The sequence below is a fragment of the Cydia strobilella genome, chromosome 15 (genome assembly GCF_947568885.1).
Source record: "Cydia strobilella chromosome 15, ilCydStro3.1, whole genome shotgun sequence".
In the NCBI taxonomy this organism is placed as follows: domain Eukaryota; kingdom Metazoa; phylum Arthropoda; class Insecta; order Lepidoptera; family Tortricidae; genus Cydia; species Cydia strobilella.
The window spans coordinates 3,778,301-3,802,887 of NC_086055.1; the positions used below are offsets into that span (position 1 = coordinate 3,778,301).

Here is a 24,587-nt window from a genome sequence, read left to right on the forward strand (position 1 = left end):
CTTGTTTTTCCATTGACTACGGTCTTGGGCAGCTTGGGTAACCTCCTCCCACCCCATCCCCAATACACCCAGCTCTTGCTCCACAGAACGACGCCAAGTGGATTTAGGGCGACCATGTTTCCGCTTGCCGGGCATCTTCCAGGTCAGGGCCACTTTGGATAGGTGGGTGTCAGGTTTCCTGAGGATATGTCCAATCCAATGCCATTTCCGCGTCTGTATCTCCTTGTGTACGGGTGTTTGTCCGGTTATTCTCCATAAGTGAGCGTTTGTGATCCAGTTAGGCCAAAAGATGCGAAGGATTTTCCTTAAGCATTTGTTCACAAACACTTGGAGCTTCGTCATTAGATGTTATTATATTAATAAATTTTTAATTCTTTAAAACTAAAAATAAAGATTTATAAAAATACGATAAAAAAGTATTTAAATATGGATAAATGTTTTTATTTTATTTGCATTAATTATTTTTATGATATTGACCCATGTTCTTTCACTGATATGCTTTAAAATTGTTAAATAACAAACGAAACGGTCAACGCCCTCTATACGAGAGTAGGCCAAAGGTAGTGGCGCCATCTGATCGAGAATCAAATTTTCGTGATTTTCGAGGCACGTTTTTTCCTTAGACTGTATCCATCAATTACGGAGTTATATCTATCTTTGCTAGAACTGAACTTGAAGCTGATTGAATATTACAAATGGATGCCAATTTCATCTCCTTATAGACACTATACGACCGTTAATCGCGTCTTGCATTGGTGCAAGCGAAATGTGATGCAAGTAACATATTAATAACAAAATAACAAAGAAATTGTTACAATAACGCTCCCTGCGGTGTCAGCATGGATGCATTTTTATCACCTGTAACTATGCCTGTCACTTTCGCACTTATGTACTTGTTAGAACGTGACAGGCATACCCATACGACTTGACAGTTCGTGGACTAATAATATTAGTCTAATACCGTTCGAGAAATGGGCCCCAGGAATGAGATGTATACCTCAAATCAAACTATTTATTAATCTGTGCTCAAATCCTGTCAAATACCATACGACTCGGTTACCATGGCAACACACTAACAATATTAGCGCCACTTGCACCATCCCACTAATCCGGGGTTAACTGGTTAAACCGTTAACACAGTGTCAAATTGTACTGGTAACTAAGGTAAATTAACCGGTTAACCCCGGGTTAGTTAATGGTCCAAGTGGCCCTTAGACTAATACCGGTCGAGAAATGGGCCCCAGTATCAAATAGATTACTATTATGAAACAATGATATTATAGTGTGGGTATGTTTAATACTAGACGAAAAATAGATAAAAACTGTACAAAAAACTATTAAGCAATTTGGAGCTGACTATATATGTTTAATTCATAGTTTGGTAACTATTAAAAAAAAAAAAAAAAAAAAAAACAAAGTTATAAGCACACAAAATTATTCCCGCACTCAAAACCCCTGGCTATCTTTATTACAAATAACTATTTCTTTCAGTTAGCCTTTAGCCAATTCTCATGTAACCAATCAGAATACGAGACCAGTTCGCGATACGAGTACAGTGTTATTGAGCCGCCATCAACATTTTGATTCGTATTTCGACAAACACGACTTTTGGGTCGGTTGGATATTGACTACACTATGAATAAACTTAAACCCCAAATTTACAGAACCGCAGCAGCGTGTTTAAGTAGGCTAATTTGCTTTGAATCGAGTCTCCTTAAACAAGAAATATTTTATCAAAATGTATGAAATTCCATTTTCAAATTTTTTATAATTGACTAAACCGTATCGATAAAATTCTTATGCTTGAGTCGGAAGTGCCATAGACTATACAACGTTGAAAAGAGTAAGGTTGTAGTGTTGCGTGTGAAGTTGTAATACACAGATTATACTCGACGAGTAGAAAAAATACATAACTTGATGATATTGTATTTCATAAGACGCTTCCTCTTTTTACCTAACGGTTTTTTTTTTGTTCAGTTGATAGGATATACCATTCATTTGCATTAATTTTAAGCATCATCTCATGGTGTGTCACCATATCTAACACGCATAATTACATCATCATAATTTACTCTGAAGAGGAGCTGTGCCATTATGCAGCGACGCGTTGTCGTTGCCGCGAATATTAACCAGTAAACACTGGCTCGTTATTCGTGTCATTGAATAATAATGTACGTAGCGAAGTAGCCGAAACCTTAATCATAATAAATAATAAATAGTATTTTATATAGAATGGCCACGCTTTACACCAGCTCGATTAGAAATAACTCGCCCCGCGGCGGATTGCCTTCAGATTGACAAAATCTCAGTTCTATCAATGAGGATATAATAAGATAGAGCGGTACTGTCATAGTAAATTTTGTAACCACTGTAAATTCACTGCCATCTATCGACATACTTTAAAACTAAAAATGAAGATTTATAAAAATACGTTAAAATGTATTTAATTTTTATATGATTTTGACCCATGTTCTTTCGCTGGTATGCGTTAAAATTATAAATAACAAACGAAACAGTCAACGCCCCCTATACGAGAGTAGGCCAAAACTAGTGGCGCCATCTGATCGAGAATCAAATTTTCGTGATTTTCGAGGCACGTTTTTTCCTTAGACTGTATCTATCTATTACGGAGTTATATCTATCTTTGGTTCTATGTAACGTGATAATGGTCAGTGACAAGTGTACCTAATAGTCTGCTTAAGGAAACCCAGTCCTGTGAATTGGCGCCAGCACTTGATCTTACTTAAGTGACTGGAATCTTGTCTAAAACTGACAAGTTAATTGTAGATCATTTAATGTTTTTCTTATTTTAAGAATGTCATCTGCCTTAATAGGTAGTATTCATCAGAATCGTTTGAAATTTTCCTAAAAATCTCAATTATTAGGAACTTTACATAATACTATTAGAATTCTTCTTCTTCGACTTAGCGTTTTCCCGGCCGAGCGCCAGGGTCTGCTTTCCTACTCAATCTTATCCACTTTGCCCGGTCTTCGGCATCCTCAGGTGTGAGATTGTTCTCTTGCATGTCCGCCATCATGACGTCCAGCAAACGCTTCTTAGGCCTACCGCGGCCGCGGCCGCGTGATGTAGGGCCTTGGACAGTACTATTAGAATTATTTTCAGAAAATATTGCAGAGGATGCTGTTTCGATTTCAGTCTGGGGTACTGGAGGCCTTGGTGATTACTTTTTATTAGTATATGACATTTATTTCAGTTTAGTCTATACAAATCAGTTATTTCGTTTCAGGCAGCGGACGTCGGTGGCTCGATCGCCATCCACTCTTTCGGAGCTTACTTCGGCTTGGGGGTGAGCCTTGCCCTCAAATCCAAGAAGGTTGAGGGCCAAGCGGAGAAGAACGTGCTCAACGCACCTACTTACATCTCGGACGTTACTGCTATGATAGGTGGGTGGTCTTCAGGTCATTTAAACTGCCGTATTTTTTTTCAATTTATCAGTTTTTTTCTTCTAGTATCATTTCCTACCGAATGTCAAATCTTGAGAGCTAAACGAATGAGAGCTAGACAATAATATTATATTATCGTTATGTGCTCTGGTTGGAATCATGCCCAAAGATTTATTTGAGATATGAGCTGCTTCGTATAGGTATACGTTTTCTTCCCAAGAACCTTTAGGGCTTTTTACACCTTTAGGGCTTTTAAGCTACTGCTTCCTTTCCTTGGTACACTTACTATCACTTGAGTTTCTTAATGAATAATTGATATTGACAACGTAATTTTGACTGCAGGTTCGATATTCCTGTACATCTACTGGCCGTCTTTCAACTCTGCGCTCACGGGCACCGACGAAGAGTACCAACGGGCGGTCACCAATACTTACCTCTCGCTCGCATCTTGCACTGTGAGTTGACAATTGAGTAAATAACGCACTATTTACTGGTAAGTACTGTATGTAATGTCATCTTCATAAGAAAAATATAATTTAAAAACCTTCGATAAAACGGTTTCATATGGCGAGTTGAAGTCCATCATATAAACATTGCTGGTGTATCACATATTTTTTATAGAAAACCTTGTCAGATCTTACAGAAATCCGAACTAAATCTTTAATTTGTATTTATTCAAACATCCTCTTCCACTATATTTCCCGCCGCCACGCCGCTACCGCCTCTGTTTCATCGGGGGTAAAAAAAAGAATCGTGAATGAAGTGCGGCGCCTGCCGCTCCTTGTACCCCTTTTCTCTGAGAATCACACGAACTAAAAATTTATATTTAGACAAGCGGTAATAAAAAAAATCCTTTAATATAAATAAGAATAATAAATTTAAATAGGAATTCAGTCTAATTCAATTAATTATACATAGACTTGACTTATTAGATTTGTAAATGAAAAGGAAGTTTTGATACCTATTGATTAATGGCTAAATCCACTCCGGCGTAAGTGGAACTTGTAATTAGATCGACTGACCGTCCCGCGTCCGATTTATCACAAATGGCACCAAAAATTAATTCCATTGAAATAGCTTTGACTAATTACCAAAGTTGAGTGAAGCTTTTACCTTGATTAAGGGATGTCTTTTGGGACAGTATTAATCCGAGACAAAAGTTCCTAACGTGAAACTGGAAGCAATGTACGTCGATCGCCATTGGAGTAAATTCATTTTAAATTGAATTTCGTTTCGCGCAGGGTAAATTTAAATATTGCCTAAGAATTTTTGTTATTTATATTGACGAAGTTATTTCGTTAATGGAAACAACATTGAATTGCAAAATCTTGAGCTGGTGTAGGCACGTGTATCGATCTGCTTAACGTCTTTAAAGGGTATGCCGAAATGAGTATCTATTGCACTATCAGGTTTCTAAAAAGAAAGAATATAAATTATTTAAGATTTTTACATTACTATTTAACTTGTTCGTTGTATATTTGTCAACCGATGTTGAAAATAACTTTTATTTCTAAACTACAACTGCTTAGCCTTATTTTTGACAAACCGAATTGATATTTTTTTAAATGTTATTCTTGCTCTCCCGGGAAACCTCTAAAACGTATGCAAAAAGTTTTGTCTAATAAGCTGAATTAGGAATTTAGTAAATGTTTTTTTCTATTAAATCATGATATACGCTATGCCGTTATGTTATATCCAATTTAATTTTTGACAAGCATAAACGTCTGTGAACGATACTAAGCTTAGATTAAATTTAAAAGTGGAAAAATTACTGTCTTCGGTGAGACTTGTTCTCACAGCCTCTGGATCGATACTCCAGCTAGCTCTCTGCCAACTGAGCCCCCAAAACCTCATCCATAGCCAGAGGACGTGAGTAGTCTCACCTAAAGCAGTAATTTTGTTATGTCTAGTTTGATCTTTTTGACTATTATTATTTTTCACGTAATCGTGCGCGAGTCCGATTCGCACTTGGCCGTTTTTTTTTGTAAACACATCTGGTTAGATATATTAATTTTCGTTTATTTCAGGTGGTCACCTTCATCCTGTCCTCAATTTTGAACCATGAGCCAGGGAAGTTCGACATGGTCCACATTCAGAACTCGACGCTGGCCGGTGGCGTTGCTGTCGGCTCGGTGTGCAACATGCACGTTCAGGCTGGAGGGGCCATACTTATCGGTATCGGGGCCGCGACTATCAGCGTGCTGGGCTATAGGTTCCTTACGGTGAGTCTGACCTTAAGTTTTATTACCGGTATGCCAGGCATGTAATGAGTTGTGTGAGCCTGAGCCAATACTTAAAAGCGTCATCACCATGTCGAATCGAATGCCGACCCTGATATGGTTCCGTAAAAAGGAAAGATTGCCCATTAGTTGTTTGGGGGTAGGTATTATTGACCAGTAGTGTAAATACTAACTACATATTTGGCCTGACACTGACTTCAAATAGGTATATCAGTTGCTAGTGCATATAAAAGGAATGATATTTTTTTGTTATCCTTTTTGATGTCGGTTTTCCTTTTTTAAAAGGTTAGTTTTATGTTTCCGTTTTTAGTTTTTATGAGTTACATAGCATTCTGCAGGACTCGTTTCTATCAGGCCAAACAGTCATGTTCATGTCACTAAAAATTTTAGCGCTTCGGGTACTTTTCGAGGATTCTCCTCAATTCCTCATGGAAGTCAGAACTAGAGCTTGACAAAAAAATGTTTGGTTTGCTAATGAAAATACAAAATTGCTACCTATGTAGGCATGGCTATAAGATTTAAGAACTTGCCTCAATTCCTCATGGATCCCATCATTGGACTGGACTTGAAAAAAATAGGACAATTTTGTAACGATATACTTTTAGACAAAACAATATTGTTACAAATCGATTCACAAACGACGGAGTTCTGAGATAACAAACATACAAAAAACAACGACGCCGCGGACACTCGTGCCTGAGGATGGATTCCCAAAGAATCCGAAACATGTCGCCAAAAGCGACTAAAAATAATAGTGAGTAAAAACCGTACTGATAAATATTTTTTCATACAAAAATACATCAAAAAAAGGTGGAATTGATAAGAAAATCATAGGTCTCTTTAGAAGTTGGTTAAAAAGGGCTCAAATAATTACCATTATACTTCCCATGTCGCCTCTAACTTTGGCAAGCGATAACAGGGTAGTAATACTTTACCATAATAAACGTTTTACTAATAATACACGTAAGTGCGTTGAGCGCTTTTTAATCGCTCTAATAGCTTAAGCAAGGCTTAATTTTCAAAAGAAAAATCAAACCTATTGTTCAGAATTTCAAAATTTTCAACTCCTTCGTTAGGATAAATAAAATCAGATTAAGGGAACTTCTATTAAATTACATTTTGAATTTAAAAGAAACACTAACAAACCCTCAAGAACAACAGAAGAAAAACAAACGAATTCCTTCGAAATAACGACACGAAGCGATGAGAAATGTTATCGAAAATGGCACCCGCAACGCTGGCGCTGCCATTTGTTAGGTATATTGCACGAATTATTGCTACGAATTGAATAAAACGCGAAGGAACAATGTTAGGAAGAACTTGTAAGTGCAAGGCGTTATAGACGTTCTTGAGGCTGTGAGGTTACATATTGAATTACAAAGATCCACTTGGAGAGTGCATGGTCATAATATAGTTTATTTAATCAGATTGTGGAAAGCCGTTTTTCAGTGAAGGAACGTGAGTATCTTGCTATTGATTAGTTTTCTCCGATTATTGATTTGTGAAAGAGTTATTAAGGCTTCCTTGGATTTTGAAAAGTTCGTAAGGCCATGAACTTTTCAAAATCTATGAAATTCTGACTCACTAATTTTCTTTACAACCTCAATATATTCAGAAAGTGCAAACCTGTTTTTTTTTTCAAAAGGAACGTTCACAAAATAAATATAAATCATCAGACGGAAGTGTTCACTTCAACATCAAACAAAAACCAGTGTAGCCGAACGTGAACGGTGTGGTCGGAATTCTTTGAAAACTCTAATGAAGGAATTTACAATATTCGCCTGAAAAGGAAAGTTTCCAAGGGAGCAAAGATTTCTAGCGTCCACCGCCCCGTAATATTTAATGTCATCAGCTTTGAAATTTTACGAGAAACTTATCTTAATTAATTAATTTATAATACTGACGAGGCAAAAATACGCTCCGATGCACGATGTTGTGAGTTTCGAACTTGATATGAAATTTGAAATATCTGTGCTAAAGTGGGTCAAATTCTTAACGTTGTATTGTTTTTTAACACTCAAAATATGATCCGTCTTTTATAAAAAAAATGTGGTTACTAAATATAAAATTACAACGAGAATATTATAACGTAAAAGGGTACGAATTTTATGAGAACATTTTGAAACAAAACCTGGTCACGTGCAAAAAACACCCGCCCGTAAAATGTTTTGGATACGGAAAAAAGACAACGGAAGGATTTTAGCCTGAGTGTTGTGAATGTAAATTCGTGCGACAACTTAATAACCTGATAAAAAATTAATTAAATTTAACATAAAAATAACACAAATAAAAACCCCATTGACAAAATTAGGAAAAAGAGAAAATAAAAGAAGGCAGTTTTCAGTGAATACTCAAAAATGGAACCAATAATGGGCAAAACAGTTTTTTCTTCTCCAGCATTTCATCTGTCAATTAAATGACTGACAGTGATACCTAAATCAACTTCATTTTCTATCTCTCTTGACATAGACCTTGACATCGTCTCGTTTTGTAACCCGGGGTTAACCTGAGGTTAATTTGACACTGGGTTAACGGTTTAACGGGTTAACCCCGAGTTAGTGGGTTGGTCCGAGTTAGTGGTTTGGTATTTCAATACACTAGTAAGATTAACGAAACCCGATACAGCCCACACAATGGTATGAATATTCGAATATCCGTAAAGGTATCCTTTGTGGCAACTTGAAACGGTAGGCGTCGGTTTGGAATAGAGGATGAATATGCATTATTCTCCATCCGAGAATTGATTTGAGGCTAAAAGCAAGTATACTACAGAGTTGCCACACGCGCGCCATAGAATAAGTAATAGTATTATCATACAGAACGGCCACGCACCGCCCCGCCCCGACTCGAATTACCTGGCCCCGCGACAGCAGATTGACGGCCGTTCGCCGACCGCTCAGTACTATTTTGAAGCAACTTACTCACACTATGACGCATGACGCGTGTACAGACATGCCATTCAGACATAGAAACGCAAGTGATTTTTGATGTATTTAATAGCGTGTCCGCCCCAGGGGTCGGAAACCGGTATTTGCTCCATACAAAAATACCGGTATTATTACGTTTTTTTTCGTTCTTTTGTTTATAATTTCATTTTTAATGCCGTTCCATCGGTTTGCCGCTGTCTCTGTCACATTTCGCAAGAAAGAACGGGAAAGATCATGCGCGCCACGTGTCAATTTTGATCGAATTTTGTTGATTTTTATTTATTTTAAAAACGTTACCCTACAATATCGAAATTCGAAAGCTATGAAGTTATTATTTAAGTTAAGATTGTTTTTTCTTCTTTTTTGTTGATAGTATCACATAATAAATAACCGAGTAAAGTTGGATTAAAAGTCCGAGTTAGAGGTTACTTTGGGAATTAATTGTATCGAGCAAAGTGTCATAATTCGTGTATCGGAAGCTATGATATTAAAGATAATATAGTCAAGAACTACATATATTTTTTTCACGTCTAAGAATATCAAAATTAGAAAAACAGGATCATATAAGGAGATTTTTCGCCTTCTGGCTCAGGGAACCGCCTTAATGGGACGTTTTAATAATGCAAAATTGTTTCCTAAATACTTGATTCAGTCCTACGTAATGAGCATAAAAAAATTTAAAATATTGGGCTATTTCGGGGTTTAAAAAAAATACCGGTTCCGAGCCCTGGTCCGCCCTGTGCGCGCGCTCTATACGCAATACGACGAAGTTAAAAACACGATTTAACATTGTTGATGACGTACCAAAAACAACCTATGTAATTTTGTCGGGTTAATTGTTGGCCTTGGTGGAGGAAGCTTTGTCTACCGTTTTGATGTGGCACTTAGGACAAGGATAAACGATAATAGCGCCTTCTCTGTTACTCCTATTCTTAGTTTAAGACGATCCCCTTCGGACTTGGTATTATTATAACCTTGTCGCCTCTATAGAATTCTTGCTTTTAGATTAGAGGTAATGGCCTCCGGTTCGTTCGAAATTAAGCCAGTTACTGATAGTATAAGTACGAGTATATTATGTATATATGTATTATGTTGCTTGAATGGGGATTTGTAAACTGACACTGATTATATTATACAATACATCATTATTAAAGTCCAATATTGTGAACGGTATTTGAACACTATTGTTATGTTTTGTATACTTGGTATACAACATAAATGGTATCTGTTTAACTATTAATGAAAACCTGTTATGTGTCGATTACAGATTTGCTTATCTCTGACATTTATAATTTTACAGTATAAACAGTATAAAAAGTAGCTCATTTTTGATAACAATTTAAACACTTACGTACTACACCTACGGATTCAACGTCACCCATTTTTAGGATTCCGTACTCAAAGGGTAAAAAAGGAAACCTATTAATAAGACTCTGCTGTCCGTCCGTCTGTCTGTCCGTCTGTCACCAGGCTCTGTATCTCATGAACCGTGATAGCTAGACAGTTGAAATTACCACAGATGATGTATTTCTGTTGCCGCTATAACAACAAATACTAAAAACGGAATAAAATAAATATTTAAGTTAGGCTCCCATAAAACAAACGTGCTTTTTTGCCGTTTTTTTGCGTAATGGTACGGAACCCTTCGTACGCGAATCCGACTCGCACTTGGCATATTTTTTTTTTTAGGAAATTGACAGTCCCCGTGTGTGCCTGCGTCAAGGCAGCATCAGTTATCTCGCAACAGTAATGCAGCTGCAGTGGCCGAACGTCACCTTAAACTTCAGTGTTGCAACAAATAAATAAAAATTGTAGTTTATCATGAAATAAAACTATGCAAACGGATTATATCGCGTACAATGCTTTATCGCGTATATCTCTACTTGAAAATAGTTGTATTGTATAACTAGCCTTATGAACCGATTGTGCATGTACAACCAGCCTTAAAGTTAGTAGTTCATTATTTTTGTATGTTTGTAGTTTTGCAAATTGTAGCTTTTCCTCAGTCACCCGTTGACCACGAACGCTGTAAAGAGTTCGAAACGTCGGGATGTATTTATAAATTCAATATACGCGATATATATAATCCGTTTTCATAGTTTTATTTCATGAGTAACTATTGCGGTAACCGAAGACAATATTTGGAGCATTTATTGTCGTTGGCGCTTACGCCGCACAGCGTCGCGCGGCATTTTATTTATATCTGAGCATCGTTTATAATGGCGTAAGCGCCATTGACAATAAGGTCCCTTTTTATAGGAAATACCACATTTTGTTGTTCATCCTTTGTTCCAGCCTAAGTTAGAGAAACTAGGCCTACTGGACACATGCGGCGTGCACAACCTCCACGGCATGCCGGGCGTATATTCTGGCCTACTGTCAGTTCTGTTCGCTGCGCTCGCCACCTCCAGCACATACGGCGAGACTGGTTTACACAGCGTTTTTGGAGCTATGAAGGTAAATTTATAAATGTGTTTCAATCTAAAGGTACCACATTGTCGTTTGTCGATAAGGTTGATTTCTAGTTGAAGCTATATGGAAATAGCGCTTTACTGACAAGCGACAATAAGTAACCTTTTGGTTGAAAATGGCACAAATGTGTTTCAATCTAAAGGTACCACATTGTCGCTTGTTGATAAGGTTGATATCTAATTGAAGCTATATGGAAATAGCGCCTTACTGACAAGCGACAATAAGTAACCTTTTGGTTGAAAATGGCACAAATGTGTTTCAATCTAAAGGTACCACATTGTCGCTTGTCGATAAGGTTGATTTCTAATTGAAGCTATATGGAAATAGCGCCTTACTGAAAAGCGACAATAAGTAACCTTTTGGTTGAAAATGGCACAAATGTGTTTCAATCTAAAGGTACCACATTGTCGCTTGTCGATAAGGTTGATTTCTAATTGAAGCTATATGGAAATAGCGCCTTACTGACAAGCGACAATAAGTAACCTTTTGGTTGAAAATGGCACAAATGTGTTTCAATCTAAAGGTACCACATTGTCGCTTGTCGATAAGGTTGATTTCTAATTGAAGCTATATGGAAATAGCGCCTTACTGACAAGCGACAATAAGTAACCTTTTGGTTGAAAATGGCACAAATGTGTTTAAATCTAAAGGTACCACATTGTCGCTTGCCATAAGGACGCTCTGACAGGTTATTCGTATAAAGATACAATCCAATGTCGTGGACCACTAATGTCAAAAAGAAGTACTTACTTAGGGCGGCATGTACTGTACTGCAACCCTATGAGGTATAGTCGGACGGTTTTAAAATGTCAGAATCCACTTAAAGGATTACCTACCGATGAATGGCATTGTTGTCTTTTGTTAAGCCCAACCGCTAATTCGCTATGCAAAATGGAATGCAATAACAACAAAAGATTCCATACAGATAACAACCTTATCGCTTGAAGAATAGAGTTAAAATTGCAATATATAGAATAAAAATAAACAAGAGATAATAGCTCTAATTTGCATGTAAGTAAGTAAGTAAGTAAGTAGGTAAGTAAGTAAGTAAGTAAGTGTTTTATTTGTAAATATAGGTACAATTACAGTGGTGGTCAGTTTATATAATTATGTACAGTTTCACTATATTTTACCAAACGGCGTACAAAAACATTGAACTTAATACTAGAAACTATAAACTATCATGCTCAACAAGTACGAGTTTGTAATCCTACTTACAGCTATGACAAATCAATAATGAATAAGTAAGAAAAACTGGTAATAATCTATATATATAAACGTAAAAGTTCCTGACTGACTGACTGACTCACTTAAATCAACGCCCAGCCCAAACCGTTGGACCTCGAGAGCTGAATTTTTCACAATAGGTAGTTTTTATAACGTTAGTATCCACTAAGAAGGGGTTTTTCAAAATTGAAATGAGGGTCCAAAATTTGTGTGGGGTTCAAGTTTTATTTTAAGCTAGCAATTTGTAACTTCATTAAAAGATATATTATTAAAATACAAGAAAACGGTGGTGAAAAAGGGGTTGAAAGTTTGTATGGAGATCAAAAATTTTATCAAGTGCGGGACGTGAAGCTTTGTATATGGGCATATTATTAGAATACAGGAAAAGTAATATCAGCGTTTTTAAGAATTCATCCCCTAAAAGGGTTAAAAAGAGGTTGAAAGTTTGAATCCATTACAAATGCTTTGAAACTTCTTAGAAAGGCATAATAGCCGCTTACAAAAAAAATTGATTTCGACGTTTTTGGAATTTCAACCCCTAAGGGGGTTAAAAAGGGGATGAAAATTTGTCTTGGGGTTCAAATTTTATAACCACCAACATACAAATCCACGCGTACGAAGTCGCGGGCAACAGCTAGTTATTGATATTATTGATGACAAGCACTGAACAACTTACAAAAAAACTTTATAGTAAGCGAGCAAAAATCATATAAATAATTGTGAGTACGCTAAGTTCGCCCGATTCTTCCCCACAGAGCGCACCAGTGCTTTTATCGTTGACTAAAACTGGCCGCACACTATAGCACTGCCTGAACAACATTAATCTAAGGTCAAAAAGATAAATTACTCAAAACAAAATAATTCACATGGATTAATCTTTCAATCTTGTTCGAGATCTCGTAAATATTAATCGAGATCTCGACCGAGATTGCAAAAATCGAAATTTTCTGTCAACGAGATTGAATCTCGAAAATTCGTGCGAGATCTCTAAATTGCGAGATCGAGATTGCATTCCCTTCTTCTATTTAATGCACGAATTATCTTACCATAATGTTATGTGTTAAGTGATTCTTTGTAATTCAAGGAAACTAAAAATTTATATGAAGCTCTTCAGATTGATTTCTATAATACGAGTATAAAGTGTTCTAACGTTTACAGGACGGTAGGACAGCCAAGGAGCAAGCTCTCTACCAACTCGCCGCTGTTGGCGCGACACTTGCTATCTCCTTTCTGAGTGGAATGATCACTGGTATGTACATTTTACATTGATATTAAGTATAATAAACTTCTAAATTATGAATGAAAAAACTTTCATACATCAACCTAATGGTAAAATAGGCGGTTATCACGCTGATGCCGTAATCAGACAAGACGCCAGTGTGTTAACTGCCTTATTCTCGACAAACGATATTTCACAGTAACAAAAGCCAGGCAGACTGATCAGATCTTAATCTTGTTTTTTTCTATCTACCTAAAGTATGTGTTATTTCTTCTAACTTCAAAATCAAATTCTCCCAATTGAATAACCTTCACAAATATGCCTTCATCTTCTCCGACAAAGTAAAAAATGCCATTACTTTTATTTGTTTTTCCAAAGCAGCCGTCGGCAATCCTAATTGTTTGGATTTACATAAATTCTTTTATAAATATTTGAAAACGTAAGTGCTTTAAACATTCGTTGGATATTTTTGTGTCTGGGTGCATGTGAACTACGACAAGAATAGACTGCCTTACAAGTTTTTTATTCTACTTACATTTCGGACATAGATTCTCTTGCTAATAAAACTAATTTAACTTTAACTTTTGTGACAAGATAATAAAAGAGATACAGAGAGATGAAAGCAAACTATTGCAAATAGACGAGGAAAAATGATTGGACACTTAATAGGACACGACTACTTCTTTAAAACTATCCTGGAGGGGCGGATAGGAAGGAACCGGGGTAGAGGAAAACCAGACGCAGCTTTTTAGATCACTTGAAAGAAAAAGTAGGGGTCGTGTCGTATCAAAAAGTCAAAGAGCTGGCGCAGGATAGGGAAAGCTGGAGATACTCTACCGACAAGAGAATAACTCTTAAGTTAATGTTGTTGTTGAAACTGATGATGATGATGACCTCGAAAGGATGGGTGAAGATCGAGCAGCCAAAAGGGCCTACTTGGGTCGACCTAAATATCGTTGGGCGGGTAGAGTGGAGGCAGATCTCCTTGAGCTCGGCGTCGGCGAAAGTTGGCGTGATACCGCTCTGGGCTTTAACCGCGAAAACCGAAATTCGCAAATTGCGGGCATTTTTCTCTTTCACTCAAATTACGCCTTCTTTGGAGTAAAAGAGAAAGATCCCCGCAATTTGCCAATTTCGGTTTTCGCGGTAGCCCCTCTGGACCGAGCAAAGTGGCGTGCTCTTATGTTGGAGGCCAAGACTCATTTTGGGTCATCGCGCCGGCCAAGTAAGTATGTATAAACGAGTTGTACTTAAATTCAGCCACATTCTTCTATAAAACCAACGGGCAACTTCTTTACTAACCGACTGCTCACTGGTTCGTTATTTGGTTAAAAATGAAGTTAACATAAACGTGTTAACAATTAGTTGTACAATCGAGTTCATAAATATGTATACATTTCTTCACCTTAGTCCATTGCAATAAGGTGAAAATATGTATACATATTTATGAACTCGACTGTACCTACTTGTGTCTTTAGTACTTATTTGAGAACTTGTTTGGTGTTTGCGTGGGTTCCAAAATAAGCATCGAACATAAAATGGAGAGGATTCAAGCTTTCTGATCACTAAATAAAATGTAATATTTTTCAGCCAGAAAATAAATTACCTACCTACGGAGTCCTGAAGTAACAATGAAATACAATCAAATTTACTTTTCCATTATTTTTCGGAGGTTGTTTATTGAAAATTATTGGTGTCGGATATTTATAGAATCGTAATTTTATCTTAGTGGTTAAGTACCTCTATTGGTCTCTGAAAGTTCTAACGTTACGTTGAAATACGTAAAATAAAATTAATATTGACGTATCGTATTATACAAGATGTATTTTTTATACACCCAAATATTCTAAGGGGAGTTAGTTAGTAGGTACAAGCCCAAATGAATTAACTTTCGTATGTTTTACTAAAAGATACATTTATTTTTCCATATAAAATTATTCACCGCGCAATGTTATCATTTGGTACTTTCTTTGTATTCAAAGACGCGACGTCACAACTGTCACAAGTAATAACACGTGACATGAAAAAATAAATTGCACAGTTAATAACGCAACGCTTTGACGGCAATATCGAAGTCACAAGTGGTGAAAATATTGTATTGTAAAAAAACTGCGTACAAACGCCGACAACGGCGTTGTGTATCCGGATTAATACAAAAACAATCAAGTAAGTCGGTTTTGCTAGCAGTTATGAGCAATTCAGTATATTGTTTGTTATTTAGCATATATCTGTACTGTTTGAACATATTTTTTGTCCAATAAATGTCCGTTGAAATTGTAGGGTCCAACTGGTCCAAGTGGGAAAATAATTCCCTTTGTTCATTCATGATTCAAAAAATCACGTTTCGAATTTCTCGTATACTCATATATATGTTTTTAATCAAATATACAACACAGTCTTGTATTTTCACGACCATTTTAATAAAATAAACCATCTATTGATATTATTTTTACAGTTTAGTACACATCATTACTTTTTAACGCAAATTTTCTCTGAAATATTTTCAACACTTTTGACGTTGACATTTGTTGACAGATGCAGTTTGTCTTGCCAGAAAAATAAATCTAATATTTACAAAAACTATAAAACTGTATAGAAAGTTTTGTTTAGTGTTGCCATTTAAAAAAAATACTTCGATTTTATACGAATAGACGAAGTGGGAAATAATGTCCCCTTGTACTAATTAGGGATAGTTACTATACCAATGAATAAAAAGATTCTACGAAAGTTAATGTTTTGTTATATTATGATTCTACGTTTTGCTTATGAATGTTTCCAATTTATGTTTAACTTCGTATAAAATATAATGAAATATACAGAATAACAACAAAAAGTCATCAAGGATAGGACCATTTTTTTACAATATGCTCATCGAACATGGGAAAATTATTTTCCCACTCAAAATCATCCCCCTCTCACTCCGCCCTCCACTTTTCACATGGCTTTTCGGAATCTAGATGCCAAACTTACCTATAAATCGACTAAAGTTGTTCATTTGCAGAAAATTGATGCTCTGTCTTATTAACGGTTAAAATAGCTTAATGGCACCAAAATCTTTGCGGTTGTATTAATAATACTCGCTTTACCCTATCGTAATTCTTATAATTCATTAATATCTTTACTTACGAAGCTTCCACTCAATCCTAATTAGGTATTTATATTATTTTGATTAATGAGCCAATCTTTATTTTGCTGTCGAATTTTTTCTGTCGGTTTTCTTTAGAATATAAGCGCAATTTCATCGTATTTCCGAAATATCATCCTCTGTTACGAAAGCATAATTATGTATACTGTTACCGGTACAAGTTTTGATTTTTAATTTATTCCGCCCAAAATGGGAAGGTTTTCAAACCCGCCACATTTTATACAAATCTAACGAAAAGGAAATTCGAAAACAAATTAAAAATCGGCCCAAATAATACCTAAGAATATAATAATAATTGAATATCGATACACAAAGACGCAACTCATGCAACAAGACTTCTTCTATTCTCTAAAATACGTTATTTTTTTTTACATTGACCATGAATGTTTCATCATCATCATCATCACTTAAGAGCTTTGCTCTTGTCGGTGGAGTAATTGCCAGTCCTTTCTTTCCTGAGCCAGTCTTTTGATTTGCTCGTACGATGCATTCTCTTTTACTTGGCTCAGGTATGTGATTCTAGGCTTTCCACTGCCTCTCGTCTTTTCAATTTTTCCTTCCAGGATGTTAAGGAAAAAGTTGTCGTTTCTTATTAGGTGTCCTAACATCTTGCCTCTCCTATTCCTTATGGTATTTTTAATAAGCTTCGCCTTTCTCCTACCATATTCAAAACCTCTTCATTCGTCTTTCTTTCAGTCCAGCTAATCCTTTCCATCCTCCGCCAACACCACATTTCGAAAGCTTCCAACCTTTTTCTGTCTTTTTGTCTCTTCTTTTTTGTGTCTTTTGTCATGAATGTTTACCACACTTAATGCAAATAAATACATTTAATTTTAATTTAATTTTACTCCCAATATATTGTATTAATGTTGCTACAGTTACAAGTGTCCTTTACAAAAAGCGGTACTTAAATTACATTTCCTCAATCGTGTCCCCCTGGAATCGCAGCGCTGTATGGGTCAATAATAAAGGGTTAAATAAAACTTCCGTTACGCACTTTATTGAGTTTGGGACGAAACTCGATACTAAATAGGCTCAGGGATTGAGCAATTCAAGTAGATATTAGCGATGTTTAAAAATAATACTAGGTAATATTTATTACCTACGTAGTGTGTTCGCTTGTTTTGGCTACGGTGGTTCGACCCTACTGTGCTAAAATATTGTACAACAAGAATATAAATTATACCATTTTATAGGTCAGAAGTCTTCTATTTGATCTCGTTAAGTTGGATCGCCATCCGATAACAAGATAGATCTTGTTATATATCGTCTCGAGAAGGGACAGGGAGTATGTAGTGAAACACCATAAGTGTGATAGAATAAGAACGTATATTCTCGAATTTAAACTATCGTGACGTGAGACATACTAAAACGGAGACCTAGGCTCTCCGAAACATGACGCGCGAGTGACTAAAAATAGGTGAGTGAAACCGCTAAGTTATTAAACGTATATTCTCTAAATACCTGCCTAATAAATATTCTCTAAATACCGTTTAAACATGTCGCAGTAATCCAGTGTGTTACTGCTAAACACTGAAAGTGGCTAATTTCCATATTACAGTAAACATGTTGTTACTCAAATGTACTATTTTGTAAAAAAAATTGTGATTATTGTTGTCTACTTCAATTTTTTTGTATTTTATTGTAAGTACATTTGAACACAATCTTGTATTGTTGATGAATAAAGCTACTATACCTACTTTACTATACGAAGCGATCGGATCAATCGGTATTAGTTGCCAGGCAAGGCCCGACGTAGGTGGAGGATAAACTAAGTATTTTATTCACGGCTTTCCCGCATAGACGCCGTGTGAACGATTTTGAAAGTTGACATACAAATTTTGCTGTCACTACGGTATTCGATAAAATCCCGTGTACGGTATACGGGAAAAATTAACGCCGTGTGAACCTAGCCTAAAGGTGCAGGCAACCGGACGGCCGGCAGCTGCTTTAGGTGGTTGTGGGCTCTATTAGAGAAATATCTATTATTATATAAATAAAAATAATAATACAAAATATTACCACGGCAATAGGGTCTTAAAACATGTTACTTTTATGGAATACAACTTAAAATTATTTTTTGCCGGCCTCAGTCATGTATAAACGATGATTTTAAGGCCATGTGAAAAATTATTAGATTTCTAATCCAAATTTTAAGTTATTCAATTCATAATATTGTCTTCGGTTACCGCGATAGTTACTCATGAAATAAAACTATGAAAACGGATTATATCGCGTATATTGAATTTATAATACATCCCGACGTTTCGAACTCTTTACAGCGTTCGTGGTCAACGGGTGACCCGTTGACCACGTTTTATTCAATTCAATTATTTAATTCGAATCATTTTGATCCATATAGTGTATAAATACAACAAAACTTAAAATTAATTAAGGTTAGTGACATACAATTACAATTCACAAAACACACACATAAATTATAAAATAAAATACAATAACAAATAAAATAAAATCTAGGCAATCTAGATGCACCATTTCTCAACATGTGTTGCGGCTACATGTAGATGTGTGGTTATACTTAAAACTATTTCTTTTACAGGTTTCATAGCGAAGATGAAGATGTTTGCTCCACTGGAAGAGAAAGACAAGTATAACGATGAACTCAACTGGGAGCTCCCATAGTAGCTCTAGCCGTACTCACGAGATATTTTGTATATTTTATATTTACTGCGAATTCTGTTATATTACTTTGTTGGTCTTTGATAAGTATCATGTCTATGTAAAAGGCATACTGGGTGTGACCATATGGGGCTTTAAATTTGAGATCGATTTAGATCCTATTGTATTGGTATAATACTTTACAATGGTTAAGTTATTATATTTTAAGCTAGTATTGACGTAAAATCGTAAGAATTTTGTTGTGTTCAAGGCAATTTTTTGTTATATTAATACAAAAATATTTTAAAAAAAAATCGTTAGCTAAAAGTTGTTTAATCTTAAAGCTTAATTCAGTCCAAAAAAAATCCTGTGTAAACTTAAGGATTATCACAGTGCCATATAAACCAAAATAGATACAGGATGGACCTTGTAAAACGAGTCAAGAATAAAGGTTAGTAAGTAGGTAAGGCTATAATGGCTCCTCTACACGATGGCTCAGCGCTAGGCCAGCGAGATGGCCATGCAAAGGAGAGCACGCACTATGGAATGGGCCACGCACCATCGGCTGGCCCACTACCTTTGATATGCGGACGAAAAACCGACACCGCGGCCATCCTATCGCCATCCCGCCGCGCCCGACACCACTACCCTCTATACACGCTGACCCATCTTATTGGGCCAGTATGATGGCTCATCGTGTAGAGGAGCCATAAAAAAGGCCAGATAATTTATTCATCTGATGCCTTTAGCGAGAAAATAGTCAATCATTCTCGCCGGTTGGATATTTTGGACAAGTTTCTTTACTTAGTACAGAATAGATAATATTACTTACGTTATTCTCACTGTCTATTAAAACCGTTGTTTGACAGCGAAGGTCACGAATCATGTCACTCTCTAATTCATGATAAGTTGTCTTTCTCTTAATTACTGCTCGGAGCAGTAGAGAGTCGAGCGCGCCCGAAAAATGTTTTGATAAGGTTATACTTATGGGTTAATTAAGAGGAAATACCAGCTGAGCCCCTTCTCAGATTTGTAATTTTAGGTATCTCCGTCGCGCTGACGGGGACGTCTCCTAAAATTAGTGCGATAAGGACCAGCTGCAGCTTAGACGAGAAATCGAAGTTTCGTTATCGATTTTCCTCCTTCAAAACTTAACCAATCGTAACGAAATTTCGAAAACGGAATAAGAAAGAAACTATCTGTGTCTGACCGTTTTGATTTTTGCGTTTATTTTTGCCAATTTTGTATGCTAGGAGTCTGTTTACGGCGCATTTATTTGGCCGTTTTTAGCGCTTTTTCAAGTAACTTAGATCTTATAAAAACAAGAATATCAAAAAAACATAGGTATCTGACATCTGCTAGGTAGATGACATAGGTACTGGTAATATTGAATTGATATAATAGTTATTTGTGCAACAAGAGAGGAAAGTTGGTATTTCTTGCGAGTGTTTTAATTTGAGTCCCGAGAAAGCGAAATATTCTATAATTGAATCACGAGCGAAGCGAGTGATTCTAATGTAGAATCTTGAGCGTAGCGAGGGACTCAAAAACACGAGATGTAAAATAACTTTGCTCTCGTGTTGCACACATAATTTTTCACCTCAGTAGTGAGAACATATTAAAGGTTAAAATGTATTTCGAATTACACAGAATAAACAGAAAAAAAAAGTATTATAATATGTACCATACCATACCATAAAAAAAATGTAATAAAAGTATGAAGTTCATGGCCTTCACTAAATTCAAAAGCTACATTGTTTCACTCCCTGGAGTGAGGAAAGTCGCACTTTCCAGGGAGTGACGAAAGTAGGCTTGTTCGAGCTGCTGAGGTGAAAAAACATTATTTATGTAGGGCCAAGATCCAAAGAGGAAAATGTCGAGAACGTTGGAATGGAAAATTACTACTAATGTTTCCTCTTAAAAGAAACACCGGGACAAGAGAAATACTTGTTACTGCTGAATACTCATACTGTTTCTCTTGCCCCGAGCAAAATAAACTACATTTTCTCTTAACCCACAGTGACCTTTTAGCCTTTTACTTTGGCTACAAATTGCTTCAATGTTATGTATTACAAAAGTATTGCTTTAGTAAATGACCAGCTCGATAGGTAAGCTTCTTTTAGTTGTAAGTTTCTTTCAGTAAATGTATCTACTTTATTTTATACTCAAAACTTGTTATAATGTTGTCCGTTACTTTATTATAATGTAAGTTAAGACTAGACACTGTAAGTAGTGTAAACTGACTATAATTATAAAACCACCACCTGAATTGTAAAATTTATATTAAAAGACTTTCAAAAATCTTATTTAGACTTTTATTTGCGATCAATCTTTTAGAAAGCTCTATTGATAATATTTTTTTAATTTGTTTTTATTTTTATTGTACACAGGTGCAAATAATGTACTGTAAAAACATAATCGAAATATCGTACAACTTATAAAATGACACACACTTACAAACACACAATTTGGCCATCTCAATTAAATCATAAAAATGTAGGTATTCTGTATTTTTATGATTTAATAGCTAAAGTCTGTTTTTTTATTCCGTAGACTAAAATGACGTTTCATGTGTATAAGATGACATTTCTTAGTACCACATGAAATGTCATTTTAGTCTACGGAATAAAAAAACAGAATATACCTACCTTAAAGACCCATTTAGGCTGTTCAAGAATTTGCATGCAATATGCAATATTCGATAAATAGCTAACTACAGATTACACTCAGCGTGAAATACTCTGTAGCAGTCAAAGTGGCCAAATAGTTCGGTACACCATACTAAATACAGGGTGGCCAAGTAACAGGCATACTAAAGTTTTTTAATTTTATTATATGAAATATATAAAAAAAAAGTATTTCTTGTTAAATATTGTATTTAGGGCCGGCAGTTAAGCATGGAAAATAACGTCAGACAAATGTCGTCAGGCAGATGTGAAACCTTTTCATCGCATTTTTCACACATTTCCTGCGTTATCTCAGTGACTGTGTATCGAGTATTTTGTTTTAATTGCTGACACGATGAGGAACTGCTTTATCTGTTACGATGCCATACTGCTCAAATTTATTCACTAAACGGGCTATTGTTAGCCACGAAGGTAAGTGGTTTCTATCAAAAATTGGCCGCAATTTTCTTAGAGTTTCCGCAATACCTGATTGGGTTGAGTAAAACGTTTTAATAATTAAAATACGTTGTTCCGTCGTAAAACGCTCCATAACGAATTTGCCGTATCTACACAAAGGAGTTTTAATGCAACAAAACTGTCATATTTACCGCCAAAACAAAATGGCGGCAAAAAAAGTTGTATACCTCCAAGTTGGCCACCCTGTTTAATAATTGTATATTATATGGTGTACCTGACTACTTTGGTTGCTACAAAGTATTTGACGATGAGTGTACAATGATTCAGTCGATCAACCACATACTCGTAACGTAATGTTACGAAAATCGCATGAAATTTCTTGAACCGTCTAAATAGGGCTTAATTCTACGGATCAGATCCATTTTCGTATTATTTTATTTAATCTCATTCCAATAACACTAATTATTGATTGCCTAAAACTAATATCAAGTTTAATATCGTAAGTACGGTCTGCGTCATTACCATTCATTATTAGCAAAATTAAACCTTACGCCATCTGGCAAACTTTCACTCAAACTATAATAATTTCAGCAACTTTTCAAATGTTTAACTCAGTGCATCTGTGCTATCTTGTATAGCCCTTATTGTCCTTTTCTCACCTATAGCAAAGGATCAGGAGTAAGCGAGACGGATTGTATCTGATCCTGGGAGCAGGTGGTAGAACGAAAGGATATTCAAGTTATGCATCATTGCGAGTCGGTGTTCCGAAAAGATGTTACATTTTTGAACGGGAATTCGACGGATAAGAAACATGATTTAAGGGCGTAGGTACATCGGTGAGATTATATTGAAATTTAATATGAGTGTGAGTAATGCTTCTTATTTGATGGGCATTTATGAATGTTTTTAAAGTGGCATAGGGCTCCATAGAACTGTAAGTATGTATACATTTTGTTGGTGGCCGGCGACTGGGTTGCGCCGCCTTGGTGTCCCGGTAAAATATGGCCCTGAGAGAAGATATGTCGATTTATTGGTTGTATTAGATGTGTAAACACAGAAAAATCATTTTCACCTCAACAGCTCGAACAAGCCTACTTTCGTCACTCTCTGGAGTGAGGAAAGTGCGACTTTCCTCACTCCAGGAAGTGAAACAAAGTAGCTTTAATTTAGTGAAGGCCATGAACTGCCACTTCATACTTCGGGGTCTATTACAAATTCGAAATTCTTTTTAACCTTTAATATGTCCTCACTACTGATGAGGTGAAAAATTATATGTGTCACACGAGAGCAAAGTTATTTTACATCTCGTGTTTTTGAGTTTTTCGCTTACTCGGGACTCAAAATCAACGCTCGCAAGAAAAACCAATTTTCCTCTCTTGTTGCACAATAGTTATTTGTGCAACAAGAGAGGAAAGTTGGTTTTTCTTGCGAGTGTTTATTTTGAGTCCCGAGAAAGCGAAAGAATCTATTATTGAATCACGAGCGAAGCGAGTGATTCTAAGGTAGAATCTTGAGCGTAGCGAGGGACTCAAAAACACGAGATGTAAAATAACTTTGCTCTCGTGTTGCACACATAATTTTTCACCTCAGTAGTGAGAACATATTAAAGGTTAAAATGTATTTCGAATTACACAGAATAAACAGAAAAAAAAAGTATTATAATATGTACGATACGATAAGATACGATACGATACGATACGATACGATACGATACGATACGATACGGACCGGACCGGACCGGACCGGACCGGACCGGCCCGGACCGGACCGTACCGTACCGTACCGTACCGTACCGTACCGTACCGTACCGTACCGTACCGTACCGTAGTTCATGGCCTTCACTAAATTAAAAAGCTACATTGTTTCACTCCCTGGAGTGAGGAAAGTCGCACTTTCCTCACTCCAGGGAGTGACGAAAGTAGGCTTGTTCGAGCTGCCGAGGTGAAAATAACTATTCCCGAGTTCGACGGTTGAATACGTGGCGCTTACCGCGCTTTGAGTTTTTATGTCAAACGTCACCTTTCTTCAACCAGTTACCGCATAACATACGGAGCCATCTACTCTAGCTGTCAAAATTGAAGCACAATTTTTCTTACACATAACTACTACAAACTTCTATAAACAAAAAACAGAATTCCCTGTACAGAAAGAGAAAAGAATTCCCTGTACAAAATTCTATTGTTTTTGTGAAAGCATTTATACCGATTACGGAATTGGTTTAAATATTGGATTAAGCGGTTTATTTAACTG

The 24,587-nt window shown here is 36.2% G+C and overlaps 1 protein-coding gene and 1 long non-coding RNA gene across 2 annotated transcripts in view; both read left to right on the forward strand.

Annotated features, from left to right (window-relative positions):
* LOC134747752 (ammonium transporter Rh type B-B) overlaps positions 1–21,540 on the forward strand; it is an 83,783-nt gene extending 62,243 nt beyond the window's left edge. Inside the window, exons 5-10 of the mRNA XM_063682377.1 lie at positions 3,249–3,405; positions 3,748–3,860; positions 5,433–5,627; positions 10,868–11,029; positions 13,430–13,520; positions 19,196–21,540. Coding sequence (XP_063538447.1) covers positions 3,249–3,405; positions 3,748–3,860; positions 5,433–5,627; positions 10,868–11,029; positions 13,430–13,520; positions 19,196–19,278 — 801 coding nt within the window. The 3' untranslated portion in view covers positions 19,279–21,540. The remainder of the gene's footprint in view (positions 1–3,248; positions 3,406–3,747; positions 3,861–5,432; positions 5,628–10,867; positions 11,030–13,429; positions 13,521–19,195) is intronic.
* Positions 1–24,587, forward strand: part of LOC134747791 (uncharacterized) — a 329,663-nt gene that overhangs the window by 239,570 nt on the left and 65,506 nt on the right. The window lies entirely within an intron of this gene.